Source organism: Hemicordylus capensis, chromosome 9 (genome assembly GCF_027244095.1).
Source record: "Hemicordylus capensis ecotype Gifberg chromosome 9, rHemCap1.1.pri, whole genome shotgun sequence".
Classification (NCBI taxonomy): domain Eukaryota; kingdom Metazoa; phylum Chordata; class Lepidosauria; order Squamata; family Cordylidae; genus Hemicordylus; species Hemicordylus capensis.
This window is the reverse complement of record NC_069665.1, coordinates 18,227,717-18,250,410: the sequence shown is the minus strand read 5'-3', so window position 1 is coordinate 18,250,410 and position 22,694 is coordinate 18,227,717. Positions and strand designations below refer to the sequence as shown.

Here is a 22,694-nt window from a genome sequence, read left to right as displayed (position 1 = left end):
GCAAGCAGGCAGATGTTCTTCCCACTGCAGCCCCACCTCCTAAGAGGAATATCTTACAGCGCCCACACATGCAGGCTCCTATTCAAATGGAAACCAGGGCAGACCCTGCTTAGCAAAGGGGACAAGTCGTGCTTGCTACCACAAGTCCAGCTCTCCTCCATAAAGGAAAGTGAAAATACACAACTGTAAGCTTCTCTCACCTGTAATAAGAAGGCCACCATCTCTTGATAACCATTGGAGCAAGCATAAATTAAGGGTGTATTGCCATGAATGTCCTTTTTATTTTGGTTCGCATTGCACTCCATCAGACACTTTACAACCTGTTGAAAGAAGTGTTGACCTTCCAGTGTTACACAGAGTACAGAAATAAGAGTTAAATGTTTGCAGCTCTGCACTGTAGCCAAGGCTTACATTTAGTGCAAGGCAAAAGATGTGCACATTCACTTACACATCGAAGTAGACAGAAGCCTCCCGCAGAACAGAAGGGCAAAAGCTCCCTTGATCTTGACTTTCACTAAGAACACAAGCCTCACCATCCTTCTGACTTTTGGGTTTTTAAAGCGGGAAGTGTCAGAAAAGTTACCACAAAGTACAGGTTTCCGAAAAGTAACAGCAGTTTGGGACATGAAGCCGGGGGTGGGTGGGTGGCCATTACTTTCGAAAAGGCACTCCTACATTTCCAGATTTTGCCAGAGAGTGTGTGTGTGTGTGTGTGTGTGTGTGTGTGTGTGTGTGTGTGTGTGTGTGTGTGTAGTCACTGGCATGTAGTCACTGGTTACTTTTCTGAACCCTGTACTTTCTGGTAACTTTTCTGACACATCCCCCTTTAAAAACCCAAGAGTCAAAAGGATCATGAGGCCCCACTTCACAGTCTGTGTTCATAGTGATGGGAAGAAGAGAGAACAAGGGAATGCGAACTAGACCAGGGCTGGGTAAAGGTAGACTGTGACCCACCAATGGACCACTAGCCAATTTCTAGTGGACCATCTATGTCTTCTGGTTGCTGGGAGTCTTCCCAAGAATGATGGACTAGAACCTGGAGCTTGGTTTAGCCCAGCAAAAGAACTTCTTGTGCTCATATTCAGCAGCTGAACAGGCAAGCGAAAATGCAAGACCACCTATTTGCCCACAAATCAAGCCCACATGCCCTCCTGTTCCTGTCTGGGCTGTCTGTCATGCACAGAGAACAAGGATGTCGGAAGAGAGATGTAAACCAGACTTCCTCCACCCTAGTACCACTCCAGAATCAAGTCTTCCATCTGCCCTCACTTGTGATTTGAAGTGGTACAGCCCTCACACAGTTTTATCGCCTCATCTACTGTGTGAGAACTAGACCTAAGAGTGTAAGCCAAAAAGAGTCCTTATTGCTCTATGATAGGCGAGGAGGAGGAGGAGGAGGAGAAAGGTTAAATGATGTTGGCAATGTGCTCTGAATCCTGGGCTTTGGAATATGCTCCCTGATGAAATAAGAGCATCTCCTTCTCTGGGAACCGAGCCTTTGAAGTCTGGCGGAATAGAAATTAAATAAACAAACAAGCATGCAATTTTCACATAAGAAAGGATGTGGACATTTTAAATTGAGTGAGCTGGGATGGACTGGAGAGGAGAACAAGGGTTGAACAGGGCCAAGGAAGTGAGAAGAAAGGCACTGGGGATTTTGAGGTCTCTTTTTATATGTAAATGTTAGCATCCTGTCTTGTCCTTCCAAATCCCCTATGAATTAAGAGCAGAGGCAATACTATCTGCTTAATTAAAGCAGATGCAATATTAAACAAGTTAAAAGCCAGACTCCCCTCTATCCTTGTCGCCCACATGGCTTTACTCAGCACCAACCATACTTCAAGTTGCCTTTCGGGTGCTCCGTTAGGTTTTTGGAGTAAAACAGCACTCACCTGGAAGTGCCCATTCTGGCAGGCTAGGTGAAGAGGCACCGCACAGCTCACGTTCCTCACCCCACTGCTGGCTCCGTGTCTGAGTAAGAGGGACACCAAGTCCGCATGCCCATGGAGCGCGGCCACATGCAACGGTGTCAAGCCATCCTGGTTGGCAACATCCACTCCCAGGCCACTGGAGGGGACTCTGAGGAGTTTCTGTTGGGGGAAAGACAAGTTTAAAAACCCAAAAGGGAATTCATCACAGTGTTTCGTCCAGTTTAAAAACAGGCACCGTTTAAAGTGGTGTCTCTCTTATCTATGATTTTGAAAGATGCTTTTAGTAAATGGATCTGCACGCTTTAAGACAAAAACAAAAACACCCCTATATACACATCTGCTAGCCAAGTCTTCATGTGCTTAAGCAAGAGAAAGACACAGCCAGAACAGAACTCTCATTTACTCTCACCGGTACAAAATCTTCTTGAAGATAACGGTAATAAAGTTCTGGAATGCGCCATTGAAAAAAGCAGAACGTTGAGGACATAAAAATTCATCCTCTGAAAAGTCTGTCGCTGTTACTACTACTATTTCCATACTGCTTTTCAACAAATGTTCTCAAAACGGTTTGCGAAGGAGGAGGAGGAGGAGATGAAGAAGGAGATGGAGGTTCCCTTTCCTCAAAGGGCTCACACAGTCTAAAAACGAACACAACAGAGACGCCAGCAACAGCCACAGGAGAAATGCTATGCTGGGGTTGAACTGGGCCCATTGCTCACCCCCTGATAAATATAAGAGAATCCCCACTTTGAAAGCTGCCTCCTTGCCTCATTAGCAGGGTTAGCCTGCTAACACAGGGAAATAAGCTTCCCCCCACTGCTGCTCAATCCTTTCAACAGTCCGATTAGCCAGAAAAGCAGCTTCATCCCACGAGGTCATGAACTCTATTAAGGACGGGGCCATGTTTAAGAGCTGGACACTATTAATCACAGGCCTCTTATGAGCAAAGAGCGACACTGTGCCCTGTAACAGCAGAGGTGTAACTAGGGAAAATGGCGCCCGGGGCAAGCACTGAAATGGCGCCCCCCCGCGCCCCCCCGTGCCACAACATACTACATTATACTTAGGTTTTTCCTCACAAGCGCCCGCTGCCACCGCCAAGCCAGGCCACTGACTGGCCGCCAGGCACCAGCAAAGCAATGGGGGGGGGGCGGGCGGCACGGAAGGGACCGCTCATGGGGAATGGGCTGCCTACGCGCTCCCTTGACTGCTGCAGCGCTGCTGCACTGAGCAGGAAACATTTGTATTAACAAAAAATTTAAAAAAAAAATTTAAAATGTTGTCATGTCGGCGCCCCCCATGTGACCAGAAAAGATGGCGCCCGGGGCACGTGCCCCCCCTGCCCCCCCTATAGTTATGCCTCTGTGTAACAGGGATTCCCAGATGTGGCTGACTGCAATTCCCATCATTCCCAGCCAAAGGCCATTGCCGCTAGGGATGATGGGAGTTGCTGTCAGCAACACCTGGGAATCTATGACATGGAACGCTGGCTGGTGGGTTAGGAAAACAAACCTTTTGCACAGGACCACATCGGGGACACTGGCACAAGGGGTGGCAGAACTCGAGTTTCTCCATGCTGCTGGCTTCCTCAGCTTCTTCTAGATCATCCTCCACCCACTCCAGAAGATAACGAACCTGCAATGGGGAGGGGGGGGGAAGCATTATCTTTTTATAGTCTGAATCGTAGGCTTACCGAAGGTGTAAGCTTGTGTCTGGACTGTACCACTTTTGACTGCTAGTGGTGGCTCATGTGATTGAATTCTCTTCCATATAAAAAAAAATTCCTGCATGCGGAAAGCTAGCATATCAAGGAGGCGACTAGGCTTCTACATGCTAGTTTTCAATATGGGTGAATTTCCTTTCCTGGAGGAGCATCTACGCGCATGAGCATAATGCCCAGACACAGGATTGCCACTTCAGTGAGAACAAGGCTGCCACCTGGTGATATTTTCACAGAAAAAGAAGAGAACTGCAAAATGAATGAGACATCAAGGAGACCTCACCAAGGACCCTCCTGGCATTTCATTTACTTCAAGTCAAGTGAAAATAAGAGGGGAAAGGTAAACATTCTTGCTGTCAAGAAAAGTTCGTCAAGGCATGGTGAGGTAAATTGGAAACGACTCCCCCGCTCCTAATCGAGACTTTGACGCTCACCTCTGCACACGGCTTCTCAAATCCTTTTAGGTTGGATTGCTGGAGATTAAACTGAGGGCAGTCCGCCAGAATATGCTGGCATCTTTCCCTGGTCCTCACCTTTTCTTGTATTTTAAACATCACTGCTTCGAGTCAAAGATAAGTATGCTGATTTTTGCTCAGAAGGAAAAGCCATGCAGGGCTGGAACACCTTTTGTTTCAAAGGCTACTGTTTCTCTTCCTCAGATGGGACAAGTTTGCTGAGACATTTGGTGGAGAAATTCTTAATTGCAAGGCCTTGCTGTTGGAAAACTCAAAGCCAGCATACACATTTTAACATTTCATACAGCTGTAAAAGAACCAACTACCTTAGCTTGAAGATAGGAATTCCATGTGCCAGTTTATATCCACACCACAGATGGAACTGACATAGGAATAGAGGAAGCTGCCTTATGTGGAGTCCAGCTCTTGGTCCATCTAGCTCAGTATTGTATACACTGATTGGCAGCGGCTTCTCCAAGGGTTCAGGCAGGAGTCTCTCCCAGTCCTATCTGGAGATGCCAGGGAATGAACCTGGGACCTTCTGCATGCAAGCAGATGCTCTTCTACTGAGCTACAGCCCCATTCCCTAAGGGAAATCTCTTACAATGCTCACATGTAGTCACCCATCTAAATACAAACCAAGGTAGACCCTGCTTAGCAAAGGGGGCAAGTCATGCTTACTACCACAAGACCAGCACTCGTCCCCTAGAGCTTATAATAAATAAATCCTTATTTTTCCATACTACAACATAAGCAAAGAGCGGGACCAAGCACAGTGTCTTGCACCAAAGACACATGCTGAAATCACAAACAATCTGTGTACTTTATTGTATTATTATTTCTTGTTTACACAGTCAGACAGGTGTTATTGACTGGTTTGTTTTATCCAGACATTCCTTCCCAAGGACCTGGGATGGCAGAATTTTATTATCAATATTATTGTTATTGATATCATCATCATCATCATCATCACCACCACCACCATCATCATCATTTATTACATTTTTATAAACACCCCATCTAAAGGATTTGGGCAGTGCTCAACAAAACAAAATCATTTAAAACAATATTATATTGTTTTAAAACAAAGTTTAAAACAAAATAATTTAAAATGCAAACAATCATTTAAAACAATCAACTTAAAACACTAGAAAAACAAATTTTAAAACAGTCTAAAACCATCAAGAGTTAGAACCGTTTAAAAGCAATTAAAAAACCCTGGATGGTCAGACCAAACAAATAAGTTTTAAGGGCTCTCTTGAAGGCCAACGATTATCCCAAAGCACAGATTTCTGCAGGGAGTGCATTCCACAGCCCAAGAGCAGCTACAGAGAAGGCCCAGTTCCAAGTCGCCGCCAGACATACCAGTGGTAACTGGAGACGGACAGTTCCCTTTAATTAGGGAACCTGAAAAACGTGTGGTTGATCATTATTACAAGCAACCTTTGACCAGCTGAATCTTCTAAAGGGATACCACTGCTTTACTGAGAGTATTTCACATTTATTCTATAATTCTGTATAGCCAGAAACCTATGAAAACATCCTATCTGATTATCTACATGCGAAAAGAAAGAAGAAAAACTGCCAATGTTCAGTGACCAAGAAACAGAAGCCAGGACAAGACTATGCGGATAGGGGCCAGATGCTTTGTTCCAAAGCAAGCCTGGGATGCAGCTGAAAGGGGGCCAACCCTAAATCTTGGCCAAGACCCTGCAGTCAGTGCAGGTTTAGCCTCAGCACCTCTGGCACCCCTAAGCTCCCCTCTATTTATCCCATGCAAGGAAATCTATTATATTTATACTCCACTTTTCAGACAATGAAAATCCGCACAAAGACATAATATAACTGCAAATATTTTGGATGGAAGAGAGGCATACTCTTCTGGGCCTTTGCACGTTGGGGTTACAGGAACTATAGGAGGGCTACAGGCCACCTCCAGCCTCAAAGGCAGGATGCCTCTGAGTACCAGTTGCAGGGGAGTCACAGCAGGAGAGAGGGCATGCCCTCAACTCCTGCCTGTGGGCTTCCAGCGGCATCTGGTGGGCCACTGTGTGAAACAGGATGCTGGACCAGATGGGCTTCCTTGGGCCTGATCCAGCAGGGCTGTTCTTGTGTTCTTAACCATGTTATAGGGAACAGTCCAGGTTTCATGCTCTTCTGTCAGGAAGGAGCTTCAGATAGACTGACTGATGGTAAAGGCAGGCTGCCATTTACACATATTGGCGGTGGTGGGGGGAATAAAATGAGAGAACATCGCAGCGGAGAGAACATCATGGACCACCTCACTCCCAGGGCAGTCTGATATACTTCTGTATGCTTTCCCAGAGGAGTTTTTGAAATATTCAGTCTTGCTTCACACACTCACACACACACACACACACACACACACACACACACACAAAACACACAAAAGTAGCTAGTCATACCACAGGCTACCCACACAACCAAGCTACAGAACTAGGTTAAAACACCATCTTGCTCTTAAGCAAACCTGTCACAGAAGCAAAAGCATCCAGTACAGGCCATGCTTCAAGTTGCCTGGCATAAGGAATGTATTTTGTGGTATAAATATAGTACAGCCATAGAGGGAGTTGAGGGAAGGAAAGAGCCAGTACGTACGAACAACCTTTGTTTTGGTGTATGCCTGGTTAGCATTAGAACTGGGGAGGGTTGGAGAGAGAGAGAAATCTAAGAAGCGCTCAATCATTTGACATAACCAAAAGATAAAAATATTAGGTGAATTGTAACTGAGCAAATGGGCACCTTTTTAAAATTGTGAGTCCCTTATGTTTAGCAGGGGGAGAGCAACTGGCCCTATCCAACCCGAGCACAGCATCCCTCCAGTGGCTGTTGCTGGTGTCTACCTCATGTTTCTTTTTAGACTGTCAGCCCTTTTGGTACAGGGAACCACTTGTTTCTTTTTCTATGTAAGCTGCTTCGAGAACTTTTTTTTTTTGCTTTTGCATAAATATAAATATTCATCATCATATAAATATTCATCATCATCACCACAACTAGAAGGATCAAAAATAATGTTTTTAGGTGAGTTTCTCTAAGAAGCATGAGAGAGAGAGTACATATGTGTTTTACTGATTGTAAACAGTAAAATTTGTGTGGGTGCACTCTCTCACCCACTCTAACTATACAGGTAAAAAACCATGCCAAATCAGATTACAGTCTGATTTGATGACAATTTTGTGCAAATTAGAAAAACTGCATGGAAATTCAGGAAAACATTTTCCTGGAAGTTTTCCAGAAATCTTTCCAGTTCAAAGGTTAATGGAAAACCCACATCCCTGGGATGTATCCTAAGGACAATTAAGCTCCTCAGATGCAGATAAACAAGATTCATTCCTGTACAAGCTCCTCCCATCAGTTGCACAGATAGTACAATCTCTGGACAACCAGAAATCTGTAGACTAAATAACAGTTCAGCACTACACTGCAATTTAAATTTGTGCTTTACCAAAGTTTAATCATGCTATCTCAAACCTATCTGTTTCCAATTACAATGGATTAATGGAGGATTTCAGTCGAAAGGTTAAATGCACTTTAAAATAGATGCACATGTTAAGTATCCCATGAAGCTGTCGTAATCTGATCTCATCAATTAATGCACGTCACTTTGCGATTTCTTTACATTTCCGACAAGAAGCAATTCAGAAAAAACAAACCAGCAAGAGGATGTACTCTCTGCTGCAGAATCTGGCTGCACAGCTGTCTTCATCTCCTAGAGATGCATTATAACTTGTGCTGGAATAGACATTTTTCTCTTTGGCCTCCTTCACACAATCATTTGAATCTAGGTTTAATGTGGGTTACCAACATTTAAATGATTGTGTGAACCCACACCAAGGCTGGGACTCTCAGCTTCATCTCAGACCATAAACCACTTTGGCATGGGTTCACACACTCACATTGAAGTCGGTAACCCACATTAAACCTAGATTTGAACAACTGCATAAACCAGGTCTTTGTGTAGGACTGGCAGACCAGTCTGGGTACCAGTTGGCTAAGGGGGCATGGCAAAGCCTTCCAGTGCCTGTCAACAGCCTGAGACCCCCAGCTTCCAAAACCCTTGCCTAACCATTTTCTGTTTGGGTTGTTTTTTCCATTTGTTTTATTTTATTTAGATACAGGATGGCAGTGGGAAAATACATGCAAGAATGTTGCAATTCCACAGTAGCCCATGAAAAGCACAGAATGCGGAACAGAGTGGACAATTCAACCTCCTGAAAACCTCAGCTTCCATTAAAAATAAAAAGCAAGCTTCTAGTCATTACTGCAAAGGTATGTTAGAAAGTGTATGGACAATGCCTGAGTTAAGATTCCTAGCGGCAGGGCTTCACTGGCCTCCCCCATAGCAAGTTAAGTAAATTACAGGTTAATTGGTATCTTTCAAAGACATTGCACAATTCAGCTTTTTGGGAGGCAGGAACTCAGCCCAGGAGACAGCCTTTAACCCTCACAATGCTGGCTTCCAGGTGGTAGGAGATCCTTAAGCAAAGCACACTTGGTGGAGCCACCAATTCCTTTGCTGTCAGCTGCCACCAGGGAGAGAGCTGGCAAGCAAGTCTATAGCAGGACTGCTCTGCTTCCTTGCCGCCATTTTTGTCCCCCCCCCCCGCCCCCAGACCTGAAGGTAAAGGCAGGCACACAAGCAGGAGGAACAGAAAGGGCAGGTTTCCCTTCGCGGCAGATCCCCTGAAGGACGCCGACCTGGGCAGATACCCAGCCAGGCCAAGCTGTGAAGTGTGCCTTGGCCCCCAACTATTCCAGGTCAGTAATGCATTTGCTGCATGCGCAACAAAGCATATTTGGCCACATAAAAACAGCATGGCTTTTGCTATGTGGAGTTTTGTTTGCCTATTTATTTAAAACGTTTATAACCCCACCCGCCAGTACAGTACTGCTCAGGACAGCTCACAACAGTGAAACAATAAAACATTTAACACAACAAAACAACTTTGTTTGTTTTCCCCACAACTCCAGTATTTCCCCAGCAAATGACGAGGCACCACAAATGACGCGACATCGAGGTGGTGACTACTAGCGATCTCTGCTTCCCTCCTGAACGCACTCACTCTCTCGCTGGCTGAACCAACAGCTTGCAAATCAAGGCAAACTCCTCTACTGGGCGCTGACTGCAAATGGCACATATGATCAAGACTAACAGAAAATAAAACCAGCCACCCAGGAGTTGTGTAGATGTTGCACACAGGAAGAACAAAGAGCATTGCCTTGCAGCCTCACATGCTGTGGACAGCTTCGTACAACCTGCTGCACATCCCTGGTTCCTAGGGAGTGTGCTGTTTGAACTCACCCCCTGCAAGTTCCCAAGCTTTCCACCCAACACTCACTGGACTTTCTCCATCTAACTTCAAATGTCAGGTACAAATTTGCAGAGAATGTCAGGCAGAAGGCTTGGGGAACTAGGGATGGGTGTGTCCTTGGGAGCATGCACTCCCCGGGCACTGGACTTGAGGCAGATCATAGGAAGCTGCCATATACTGAATCAGACTATAGGTCCACCTAGCTCAGTATTACACAAACTTCTCCAAGGTTGCAGGCAAGAATCTCTCTCAGCCCTATCTTGGAGATGCTGCCATGGAGGGAACTTGGAACCTTCTGCTCTTCCCAGAGGAGCTCCATCCCCTAAGGGGAAGATCTTACAGTGCTCACACATCAAGTCTCCCATTCATATGCAACCAGGGCAGACCCTGCTTAACTAAGGGGATAAGTCATGCTTGCTACCACAAGACCAGCTCTCCTCTCTGATCACGTGATCCTGCCTTGTGCAACTAAAGCCAGCTTTTTAAAGCTGATCCTTGTTACCGGGTTATGAGGTTCCATTCAGACATCATGACAAACCATAATTTGCACTGTTGTTGAGAACAGGCAAACCATGGTTTAGAGCTGTTGATCTGTGTTTGTTTCCCACTTGATCAGCACCTCAATTTCTAAGTGGAGCAGACTCTGGAGGTGCATCAACAGCTGTAAATAGGGCTTTATTCAGACACCAGGCCAAACCATGGTTATCACAAACCATAGGCTACAAACCCACTTCAAAACCATGGTTTCTGATTCTGGTTTGCCAAACAACTGCAAAGCAGGATTCGTCAATTCAGCCATCGCACCAAGTCATAGCTAAGTTTCCTGAATGAATCACAGGCTGGTGTGATATCTGAATTGAGCCTCCATGGTTTCACAGTCTTTGTAAATTACATGTATTTTTTTAAAAATGGGAACGCCCACAAACATTAAATATCAAATATGCAGCAGTATAATTTGCCTGATTAAAAGGTTTCTGAAGAATAAAACTGCGATGGCAGTTCTCAGTCATTAAGGGAGACAGTAAATAATGCAAATTATAGGATGGGAATAGCTGGATTGATATTGCCATGCCAGCCCTTTATGGAAAGGAAGATAGTAACAGTCAACACATCACCAATTGCTTTTAATTCATGCAAGCCTGTTTGTTTTCTTTAACTGTGTTTGTTGACATCATTAAGCCTGCCGTGACTTCTTGCTCAGAGCTGATATTACAATTATACACACTGAGGAAACAAAGCCCTGATTTCCATCTCAGGAATGCTTCCCGTGAGAGATTTTGCACCTGAGTCCAAAACATGCTGCACCATCCATCAGGGGCCTGGAGCACCTTCCTTAAACTGGGGCTCTTTGCATTAGAAAAGAGGCGACTAAGGGGAGATATGATCAAGGTGTATAAAATTATGCATGGAGTGGAGAGGGTGGAAAGAGAGAAATTTTTCTCCCTTTCTCACAACACTAGATCCAGGGGTCACCCCATGAAACAGAAAGTTGGAATTTAGGACCGACAAAAAAAGTACTTTTTCACACAGCACGCAATTAATCTATGGAATTCCTTGCCATGGGATGTGGTGATGGCCACCAGCTTGGATGACTTTAAAAGGGGCTTAGACAGATTCATGGTGGACATGTCTATCAGTGGCTACTAGTCTGGTGGCTGTGGGCCACCTCCAGCCTCAGAGGCACGATGCCTCTCAATACCAGTTGCAGGGGAGCAACAGCAGGAGAGAGGACAAATCCTTACTCTCTGCCTGTGGGCTTCTCAGAGGCATCTGGTGGGCCACTGTGTGAAACAGGATACTGGACTAGATGGGCCTATGGCCTGATCCAGCAGGGCTGTTCTTATGTTCTTAAAAGAACACCCATATTTCAAACATGTCTTCTCTCCCTTTCAAATACATGGAAACAGAGGGCCAATCCATTCTTGCTTGCCTCCCGCACAAATCCTCCAAGGAAAATCCACATTTGAAACACATACATCCCCTCTATAACTGATGTGTTTACATGTGTGTTTTGTGCAGAAATATTCACAGCAGAGTCTAGGCTGGTCTGGACCATCTAGTAGGATTGGTGTAGAGCAGAGATTCTCAACCAGAGGTTGCTGAACTTCAACTCCCATCAGCCCAGCCACAATGGCCATTTGTGGCTGGGGGTGATAGGAGTTGGAGTCCAGCAACATCTGGGGACCCAAGGTTGAGAACCCCGGTGCAGAGGAAGAACCTGGAGTGACTGCTGGAAAAGGAGGGAGAAGCCGCAGCAGGAGAGTCCATGCAGGACCCAACATAGAGGGAGGGAGGCAGTCAGAGGAATTCTGCCTTGCACAGGATGCTACAGAGACAAGCTCAATGTCTCTTTAACAAGAGCCCTATTCAGACATTAGGCTCATTCACACAACCTGAAATAGGGTTAGAGGAGCCGCCAATCAGGATAGGAGAGCTGGGCACACACCCCATCGGCAGTCATGTGAACTCAAAAAGCAAGGGCGGAGGAGGGCAGAGTCATCATATGGTGGTTTTTCACCCACCCTCAGTAATATGATGGGAATGGAATGCCCTGTCCAGCTCCCACACAATCACTCACAGGACAAGGAGAAGAGGCTAGACTAGACTTCTGCCTAGCATACCAGCTTTCCAAAAAGAAATAATTTTTGACATGGAAAAACATCCAGAGGAGATCCGAGGAAGGAGATGAACAAGGAGAGCACCTTCTTTGTGGTGGCACCCAACTGCCTCCCCAGAGATGTCTAGCTGGCACCTGTTTCGTTAAGTTTTAAATGTCAAATGAAGACAGCTCTTTGCTGGAGATTTTAGCAGACTGCAAGGAGGTGCTTTTACTGGTGTATGGAATCTTACTGTTTATGTGGTCTTGCTACTTTTTGTTATTTGATTTTAGGCTGCTTTTGTTCTTCTGTACACTGTTGTATTTTGGGAAATTTTTATGTTTAATGATATTTCCATATTTAAAGCCTTGGGAATCTTCCCATTAAAACTGTAAAGCAGGGTTAAAAAAATCCTTTAAACAAACTCAATTGTACATTTCTTCTATTCCAAACTGGTACAGCCCTTGAGGGGACCCACCATATGCTTTTCTAGAACACACACAGCAACTGAGACCATTACCTCACGATACAATGCACAATCAGTGCTTTAGTGCCTTTCATCTAACTCTTTGGAAGAAGAATTCATCTAATTCTTAGTGCCCAGCTCATCTCTTTGGAGGAAGACCCAGGAAAGAGACTACCTCCAAATATTCATGATTCTAAAAGATGTATTAAAATGGCTGCGGAAATGATCTCATGGCAAGGCAAGAGGTACCTTTTTAAAGCCAAGCTCTCTTTAAACAGAGCGAGCATTCTACTTCATGGAGCTAATTCAACGGGGAGAGAAACATATCACAATAGGCCCATTCAACGTTATGTTCAACTCTTGTACAATGAGTGTACAGAGGTACAGACCTATACACAGGTAGAGTCAGTAACAAGTTATGTTGACTGCAGGTTCAGCAGTCCACTTCCTATATGAACCATGCATTTGAAGGGCCTGTATCCAGGTTCACTTTTAAAATGAACATAGGTACAGTCATTCACACGTACACATGTACGAGTGCACAAACACCTGTATGTAGCATAATGACCAAGTTGGGCTAATGTGAAATCAAGTCCTCAATTTCAGGGCCAGTTGTCCTTTCTAGAAAGCATTGGAGCAATATCACCATGCAGACTTTTCTACAAATGCAATCAAACTCCCCCCTCCCTTGGCTCTTCTTTCTATAGCTTCATGTCATTGGCCAAAGTGTACCCTAGTCGTGATCCCTATGTTATTTATAACGCTATCAACACAGGCAACATGGTGTTGCATATACAACCTACAAAGCTCCAAAGAAATAAGACAGAATACAGGACACCTTACCATTTCAAGGTCTCCGTCAGCCACTGCTCGCAAGAGCTTTTCCACCTACACAATAAATGAAACCCAAAGGAAAAGACATTTTAGGTGCGATCTACAGTGTCAGTCTTATAATGTGATCTCTGAACATCCATGGTCCTCTCTTGTGGGCAGGTCAGTTCATACATCCAGTAGACCCAACAAGGGGTCAATAAGGGCCAACTGTACGAACAGCACCTCCACATGGGGCCTGGATATACATGACCTGCCCGATTATAGTTGCCTTGTTTGGGGTTGCAGCATAAAAGCTGTCTTGAGGGTTGCATTTTCAGGATTATATCTGAGTCCAAAGCAGTGTTCTCGCTAACAGGGATTCCCAGATGTTGTTCACTACAACTCCCAGAATCTCCAGCTGCAATGGCTTTTGCTTGGGGATTGTGGGATTTGTAGTCCACACCATCTGGGAATCCCTGTTAGAGGGAACACAAAGGCCAAATGGTAAAAAATAAACAGAAGCGGGTCCACTGAGTAGTCTAAGAACATCTGTATATACAATCATCCCTCTTCAACCGCAGTTTTTCCAGCCATGGTTTTGAGTATCCACGAACGGGAAATTGTGTCTGGTCTCGGCAACCGCAACCCGAGTATCCGTGGCTGGCGAGGGTTTTAGCGATTTGTGAAAGTTCAGAAGTTCAACCCATTCATTCCTCTTGCTGGCCCTTGCCCACTTCTCGCAATTTAAAGTGCCTTTGAGTGATTGGGGGTGGGGGGTGTTTCAAAGCTTTTCCAGAGGTTCAATCTGCTCATTCTTCTGGGTGACTCTTGGCAGTATTAAAGGATTTTTGCAGATTTTCACACATTTCCCCTTTATTTCTTGGTCTTTTTGCAATCTCAGTCCCCCTAACCCTCTGTTTCCCATTCATTTCAATGACTTGCCAAGCGCGAATTTGCCAAACACAGGTTTTTGCCAGTAAGGAATCCTCGCGGTAGGGGAGGGATGACAACCTCCATAAGTAAGCAAGTCCAATGTTAACTAAGACATTCGATCATTTCAATCTTTAACAACATGCTTGAAAGAAAGTTTCTTGTTCAGGGAAATTCTGAGGAGCCTAGGAAAGCTTTGAGAGCCATTGCCTCTAACAAGATCAAATCTGGACAGTTCAGATTATCCTGCACCGCTCCTGCAAAAAAACTGCCTGACCATCATCAGGATTTGAACCAAGTGTTACATAGAGGAGAAGAGAACTGGTCTTGTGGTAGCAAGCATGACTTGTCCCCATAGCTAAGCAGGGTCTGCCCTGGTTGCATCTGAATGGGAGACCTGAAGTGTGAGCATGGAAGAGATTCCCCTCAGGGGATGGAGCCGCTCTGGGAAGAGCAGAAGGTTTCAAGTTCCCTCCCTAGCAGCATCTCCAAGATAGAGCTGAGAGAGATTCCTGCCTGCAACCTTGGAGAAGCCGCTGCCAGTCTGTGAAGACAACACTGAGCTAGACAGACCAATGGTCTGACTCAGTATATGGCAGTTTCCTATGTTCCTATACAAACAAAATCTGTATTTGATTCATCCTGAAAATATTGCTTGTGTAGTGCTTGCATTATGGGGAGATTCAGGGACCCTTAAATCAATCTACAAGTCCCACCTCAGATGCCCCAATTTTAGCTAGATCATGCCCCCCACCTCCTGCTTAGCAAAGGAGACCATTCATATTTGCTATCACAAGACCTGCTCTCCTTCCTTGCTGCTTCATGTCAAAAATGTCCCTGCCCACAGAAAGCAAAGACATCTGGGAGAACACTAGGTCAGAACCAGTGTTTTCTGTAATAGGGAATCCCAGACATTAACACCTACAACTTCCCACATTCTCAGCTGCAAATGTCTTTGGCTGGGGATGCTGGGAGTTGTAGTCAACATCATGTCAGATTCCGTGTTACAGGGAACACTGGTTAGGACCCTTCTTCCTGATGCATCAGATTTCTACAGGCAGGGAGATTTTTCATTGAGGGAACCAATCTTCTCCATCCACTCAGTCTGAAGCGGCACAGTCAAGAAGGCATGTACCGTGTGGCAATTTTGAACAAAAGGGTTGGCTCTTTTTTCTGTTTGCTAGGGGGGAACTAAGACAAGACACTGCCCGAGGCCACACAGTGAGTGTACGGTCGAAGCAGAACTTGAGAGCAAGGATGGCAAACATGGCGTTGACATCTTTATGAAAAATAAAGATTTTCCTGCAAAAACAGATTCCCATTTTAATCTGGAGGCTTGAAACACAGGATCAAACATGAGAGGCAACTGCAAGAAACCGAAAGGAATTATGGCAAATGGCAGTGAACTAAAGTTGGATTACAGAATGAGGCCATGAGCTCCAGAAGCCAAGACGCCTAAGCTGCTGGTAATCTTTTCCCCTGACTTGAACCATCAACTCAGCCCATGGAGGGTGAGAACTCTGTCCCCCTTTAAGGATTTTTTTAAGCCAATCCCAGTCTGCTAGTAAATGAGTCTTGGGAACATAGGAAGCTGCCATATACGGAGTCAGACTAGCTCAGTATTGTCTACCCAGACTGGCAGCGGCTTCTCCAAGGTTGCAGGCAGGACTTGCAGCAACTCTCCAAGATTTCCGGCAGGAGTCTCTCCCAGCCCTATCTGGAGATGCCAGGAATTGAAGATGCCTTTTAGTTTTTTAAGGAACCAATCTGCAAGTATACAGATGCTCTTCCAGTGAGCTATGGCCCCATCCCCTACCATCTTACAGCATTCCTCTGTAGTCACCCACCCGAATGTAAACCAAGGCAGACCCTGCTTAGCAAAGGGGACAAATCCATGCTTGCTACCACAAAAGCAGCAATCCTCCTCAAGACCAGCTCTTTACCCGCTTTGCTTCTTATTTTTGGCATAGCGGCACTTGGCTGAATTAAATTCACACCAGTGTTAGTCATGGTGCTCAAATGCTATCCCAGAGACACACAGCTCAGAACTCAAAAAATACAACCCTGAACATTTAACAGGGAAAGAACATCAGCCCCGTCTGGCTCTTCTAGCCAGAGAAGCTCAGGAGCTCCAAGACTGAAATGGGATGCAGGAAGGGAGGAGAGCTGGTCTGGTGGTAGCAAGCATGAATTGTTCCCTTTGCTAAGCAGGGTCCGCCCTGGTTTGCCTTTGAAAGGGAGACCACATGTGAGCACTGCAAGATGTTTCTCTTAGGGGATGGCGCCGCTCTGGGAAGAGCAGAAGGTTTCAAGTTCCCTTCCTGGCAGCATCTCCAAGACAGGGCTGAGAGAGGTTCCTGCCTGCAACCTTGGAGAAGCTGCTGCCAGTCTGTGAAGGCAATACTGAGCTAGATGGACCAATGGTCTGACTCAGTATAAGGCAGCTTCCCAAGAAGCCCCCAACTGAAATCTTGCCTCTGCCACGAACGCACCAGATGGCCCCAGGCAAGTCACTCTCTCTCAGCCTCACCCCGCTATTCCCCAGCAGGGGAAGAACAGCACTGACTGACCGTGCAAGGCTGCTGTACTACTGACATAACAGGGGAACCACACCGAACACTCTAAAGCAGGGCTTCCCAAATGTGGGTTGCCAGATGTTGTTGGACTACAACTCCCATCATCCCCAGAACAAAAGTGGAGCCTGGGGATTATGGGATATCTGAGAGGACCTGAGGTTGGGAGGCTTGGCTCTAAAGCACTAAAAAAAGGGTGTGTGTGGAAACAATGCATTACTGTAATTATCTTCTTGGCACTTTCCCAGCGAACAGCTTCGGTTCTGCCTGGATATGTACTAGATGTAGAAAAGCTCTGCAGGCAAGTGCGGTTCAAACAGCTCAGGCTGAGCTGACCGTATTTCGCCTGTCAGGACTTACTTTCTCATTTTAAAAGCACTGGGAGGAGAGTACAGCTTCCCAGATGGCCCGGAACACCCTCCTAGAGTTCCCTTCACACCCTCCTGTTCCAGCAAAAAGGGCCTCCAATATCGGAAAAGGCAGACCTTGTACGGAGCTCGTAGTGCTGGGGGAACGGTACATTTTTGCCAGGATCAGAGATCCCGTCACACAGCCCTAGTAAGCTCCTGGGACCCTCCTCTGCTTTGCCATCAGGCCTGGTCTAGGTTGGCCTTATGATCAACTTCATTCCCATCTATGGGAGACAAGACAGATAAGCAAAAGGGCACAGGGCATGTTGGGGTTTTTACTGTGTGGCTGATGATTCAAAGCTTCTTCAACTTACCTCTTTATCGTTCACTTTTGTTTCTTCTTGCCTACTGACTGCAGCTGGCTCAGGTAAGCTGGACAGAGAGGACACTTGGCTGATGGCATCTTCATAACATGGAGGAGATTTGGCGAGGGGCTGACAGAATCAGCAAATAAATCAAAGTGAGGTTGCTGGCAGGATCATCACCATCATCGCAACCAATCCGCTGAAAATTTTGAGGCGGGGTCCTCCAGCCTGAGTCCCCAGATGTGGGTGGGCTTCAACAACCCCCAAAAACCCAGCCACAATGGCCCTTGGCCCAACAACATCTGGAGCCCAACAACATCTAGAGACCCAAGTTTGAGAACCCCCGCCTTAAAGAATGGTTTGCAGCCAGCATTCTCTGTTACCTGAGAAGTACTCTTCCCTCTTTCAAACGTTAGGTAGTTCAGCTCCATTAAAGATAAAATCTGCAGAAAGATAAAATATTCATGAACGCACAGGCGCAACTCCATCTTCAGAGAAATCAACAAGCCTTGCATTAGCAAAAAGAGATTATATATAAAAGCAGACTAGAGGGCACCCAGTTTGCAGCACTTAGCACACATGCCTTGCACTTCAGATGTAAAGCTGTGACCTTCCCCCATCAAAAGCGGGCCGAAAATTATTTTTGAAGGCCCTGGCTATATATTTCTCTTTGCAGTTAACCATCAGTTTAAAAAGAAGAAGAAAAACACCACAGAAGCACTTGGTTTTTTAAAAAAACCTCCAGAATAGAAGATAAATTAAAAAGTACCTTGGAATTTAATGCAGGCTGCATGCAACTCCAAAAGAAAACAATAGCTTTTCTTCCACAAAAGCAAACCAAATTGAAGGGCATTGATTATAAATCCTAAACAGCATCCAAGCGAACACTGTCTTTATGCAGCAATTTTTGCTGAGCTCTCCCCTCTCTTCACTTACCCTGATGCCCTCTGGAAATATCTCTGGGTGTTCGGGTCACTACAACATGTGAGTGCTGTAATATATTCCCCTTATGGGATGGGGCCGTAGCTCAGTGGTAGGACATCTGCTCTGGTAGGACATCTGACACAGAAGGTCCCAGGTTCAATCCCTGGCATCTCCAGGTAAGGCTGCATGAAACCTCGGAGAGCCCCTGTCAGTCAGTCAGTGTAAACTAGGGCTGCACAAATTTGGGCTCTCCTACAGGTGTTGGGACTCCAACTCCCATAATTCCTGACTATAGGCCACTGCAGTTGGAAATGATGGGAGTAGTAGTCCAAAAGCCACTAAAGGGCCAAAAATATGCCACCTTGGTATAGACCAGTGGTTCCCAACCTGGATTCCTCCAGATGTTGCTGAACTCCCAGCATCCCCAGCTACCATTTATTATGGCTGGGGATGTGGGAGTTGTAGTTCATCAACATCCAGAGGAACCCAGGTTGGGAACCGCTGGTCTAGACAATACAGAGCTACAGTCTGATTCGGTATAAGGCAACTTCCTATGTTCCTAGGACTCAGCCAAATTAACTGCATGCAGACAGGTAAAGTGACGTTGACATTAGTTTGGATACTCCTCCCACATGGCAATTAAACACCAATTTTAAAAAAATCACAGAGGAAACACATTTTTTGAAGTCTCCAAAGAAGAAATCAATATATCTATTTTCAAAAGTACCGTAGAATTTAAAGCACACTGCACAGCGGTCTCTTTCATTCGGTTTGGAATGTCTGCATTGGCTCCGTTCTGCAGCAAGACTTCAATGATCCCTTGATAGCCCCAGCGGGAAGCGATGTGTAGAGGGGTGTCTCCTTTTTCGTTGCCAATATCTAATTTACAAGAATGGACGTCGTAATAGACTAAAGCCTTGACACACTAGAAAGTTTAAAAACAAACACACACACAAAACGATGCTATAAACTGAACCAAACAAAACAAAACAGAGTAAACCACTAAAGCAATGGAACTATCCAGCACTGGAGCCAACATAAGCTTATGGCCAAAGAACCATGAGCAAAAGGAAACTTCTGGAAGGGGGCTGCCCCACCCTTCCAGAAGTTCACATCAGCCTCCTAAAAGGTCTCTCCTGAGAGGGGCAGGGGGCTATCGGATGGGTGTGGGATCAAGCACAAAGGGGAAATTTCTGAAAACAGGACACAGACCCCTTCCATGATTAGGAACAGCCTCCCTCTCAAGGACCACCTGCTCTATATTAACCTTTCCACACCCTTCAGATTGTCATCGGAAGCCCTGCTTTCTGGACTGCCTCTAACTGAGATCAGTTTGGCATGCACCAGACAGAAGCAGAGCCTTTTGGGAGGCAGCCCCACTTCTGGGGCATTCCCCACCCCCTGCCACAGAGAATGGCACAAGAAACCATTTTTTTATTTCACAAAGCTTTAGGTAAGGAGTGTTTGTTTCAATTGACGGAACTCTTCTTGTGTTTTTAGACGGCTGCTTTTGGGTTGCTTTTTACTGGATTGTATTTTTTATTTTTTATTCTTACAGTGCTTTATAGATTTTTATTTTTTTTTTAGGCAACCTGCACTTGTTTTGCAACCAAGAAAGGCAAAGCTTAACTTGACTACATGCATCCTCTCCACCCACTCAGCCCTAATCAGCTCTTCTGGGAGACATACTTCAAGCTATTAGGGATGTGAACAGGCCAATTCCTGTTCAGTGCCTCCATATTCCCCTCAGCCCCGTTTTCAACTGGCAACTTCAACATTCCTTATCTCATTTGCTCTTAACTTTTCACAAACTTAATTGATTGACTTACCTAGCCTTTAGGCCCTTTTTCTTTAGTCCTCCATAGAGCTTGTCATACTACAGTCAAACAAACCTAACAACACATTCCACTCATTCCTTCCATGCATGCCTTGAAGACTCTTACCTGCAGTATTCCCTATAACAGGGGTTCCCAGATGTTGTGGACTACAGCTCCCATAATCCCCAGCCAAAGGCCACTGCAGCAGAGGATGCCGGGAGTTATAGTCAAACAACGTCTGGGAATCCTCCTTACAGGGAACACTGCTTACTAGGCTGAGATTTCGCCCTATAAAATACCATCTCAACTGGCCAATGTTTCTAGCCCTCAAGGATACAGGGACAACTCTGAGAATATGCCCAAAAGGGTGAAGGATAGGAATTTCCTTTCTATAGACACACACAGGTTTTAGGATTCTGACAAGATTTTGCAAGTGGTACAAACATCAGGCAGTGTTTTGATTTCTTATAGATAAACTACTTACATCCTCATGGCCATAAGTGCAAGCTAAATGGAGTGGAGTATTGCCGTTATTGTCTTGAACTTCAGTACTTGCCTTATAGTGCAGCAAGAGGAGCTGAAAGAGAGAGAGAAGCAAGCCCATCTGTTTTATAAAGAAGAGACTGCAAAGATGGCAGCGAGGGCTGTTACTGCTGTGGCTCCTTTAAGTCTGAGCAAATGAGTAGAGAATGCATCTCTCCTCTGCCTGAAAGCAGCCAAGTGATAATGCTTCTCGTTGGCTTTTTGTTACCATTTTGACCCATTTCCTGACCCGTATAAAAGCTTCTTGTCATGCACTATTTAAAACCAATTCAGAGTTACAGCCAAGATGCCCAGACATTATATCATCCGCTACAGTACAGAACAATCCAGAGGAGTTCAATATTTGGCTTTCTAGAGGAGCTTTGCAGTCCAAAAAGCACCCTCAAGCTCAATTAAATGCGTACTTCAAAGCACTTCTTTACATAATCAAACTTAGTACTGACATAGTAAATTTCAAACACTTCACATACATTAGTGCAGTTATTTTATGCACCTGTGATGCACAGCATATAAAGTAGGCCTTGCCTGCTTATCTGATGTTTCATATTTTTCATCCCCACTTCCCCCCGCAAGATGTTCAGGGTAATTTCCGCGCCCCACCCCACCCCGCAACAATCCTGCAATGTAGTCTACCCTATGAGATAGAGCCATGGCCAAAGGATGGGGCTGTAGCTCATCAGCAGAGAAACTGTTTTATGTGCAGAAGGTCCCAGGTTCAATCCCTGGCAGCATCTCCAGGTAGGGCTGGGAAAGACTCCTGCCTGGAACCTTGGAGAGATGCTGCCAGTCAGCGTAAAGTACTGAGCTAGACGGAGCAATGGTATGACTCTGTATAAAGCAGCTTCCTATGGGGAGGAGAGCTGGTCTTGTGGTAGCAAGCATGAATTGTCCCCTTTGCTAAGCAGGGCCCACCCTGGTTTGGATTTGAATGGGAGACTACGTGTGTGAGCCTGGGGCCGCCCTGAAAAGAGCATTTGCATGCTTGCATGAGGAAGGTTCCAAGCTCCCTCCCTGGAAGCATCTCCAAGATAAGACTGAGAGAAACTCCTGCCTGTAACCTTGGAGAAGTTGCTGCCAGTCAGTGTAGACAATCCTGAGCTAGATGGACCAATGACGTGACTCCGTATAAGGCAGCTTCCTGTGTCCCTAACAGGTGTCCATTTGCACATCACTGCTGATATTTAGAGAATATGGACGGCATTCTTTCAATGGCCTTTTGAGAGGAGGCAGTAGACAAATAGTAACCTATTCTTGGGTATAACCTAGCTTGGGTATTTACTTACATTGAACACCGGAACACATCAGGTTCCATTCAGGGAAGTGGGAGCAGAGCTCCACATACACAACAGTCTTTCTTACCTCCTCCTTCCCACTGCAGCCTCCTGGAAAGCCATTCTTAGGAACATAGGAAGCTGCCATATACTGAGTCAGACCACTGGTCCATCTAGCTCAGTATTGTCTATACATTGTTTTACATTTTTACATCAGTGTACTACATACTTAGGTTTCTCCTCACAACAACCCTGTGAAGTAGGTTAGGCTGAGAGAGAAGTGACTGGCCCAGAGTCACCCAGCGAGTTTCACGGCTGAATGGGGATTTGAACTCGGGTCTCCCTGGTCCTAGTCCAGCACTCTACCCACTACACCACGCTGCACCACTACAGACTGGCAGCGGCTTCTCCAGGCTTGCAGGCAGGAGTGTCTCTCAGTCCTGTCTTGAAGAAGCCAGGGAGGGAACTTGGAACCTTCTGCATTCTTGAACTTGGAACCTTCTGGAGGGAACAAACAGGCAGGTGTTCTTCCCAGATCAGCCCCATCCCCTAAGGGGAATTATCTTACAGTGCTTATACATGCAGTCTCCTATTCAAATGCAACCA

At 45.6% G+C, this 22,694-nt stretch overlaps 1 protein-coding gene across 7 annotated transcripts in view; it reads right to left on the bottom strand.

Moving 5' to 3' along the window:
* ANKRD27 (ankyrin repeat domain 27) overlaps positions 1-22,694 on the bottom strand; it is a 72,608-nt gene that overhangs the window by 13,926 nt on the left and 35,988 nt on the right. For 5 of the 7 annotated variants that reach the window (XR_008311179.1, XM_053270388.1, XM_053270391.1 and 2 more), the window contains exons 17-24: positions 20,759-20,851; positions 19,185-19,382; positions 17,917-17,976; positions 17,543-17,662; positions 13,346-13,390; positions 3,444-3,566; positions 1,893-2,090; positions 201-320 (exon numbers count right to left, since the gene is read on the bottom strand). Coding sequence is in view for 6 of the 7 variants with exons in the window: in XM_053270388.1 (XP_053126363.1) it covers positions 201-320; positions 1,893-2,090; positions 3,444-3,566; positions 13,346-13,390; positions 17,543-17,662; positions 17,917-17,976; positions 19,185-19,382; positions 20,759-20,851 (957 nt within the window). In the remaining variant the exon portion in view is untranslated. The remainder of the gene's footprint in view (positions 1-200; positions 321-1,892; positions 2,091-3,443; positions 3,567-13,345; positions 13,391-17,542; positions 17,663-17,916; positions 17,977-19,184; positions 19,383-20,758; positions 20,852-22,694) is intronic. The other 2 variants (XM_053270392.1, XM_053270393.1) reach the window with 2 other exon arrangements.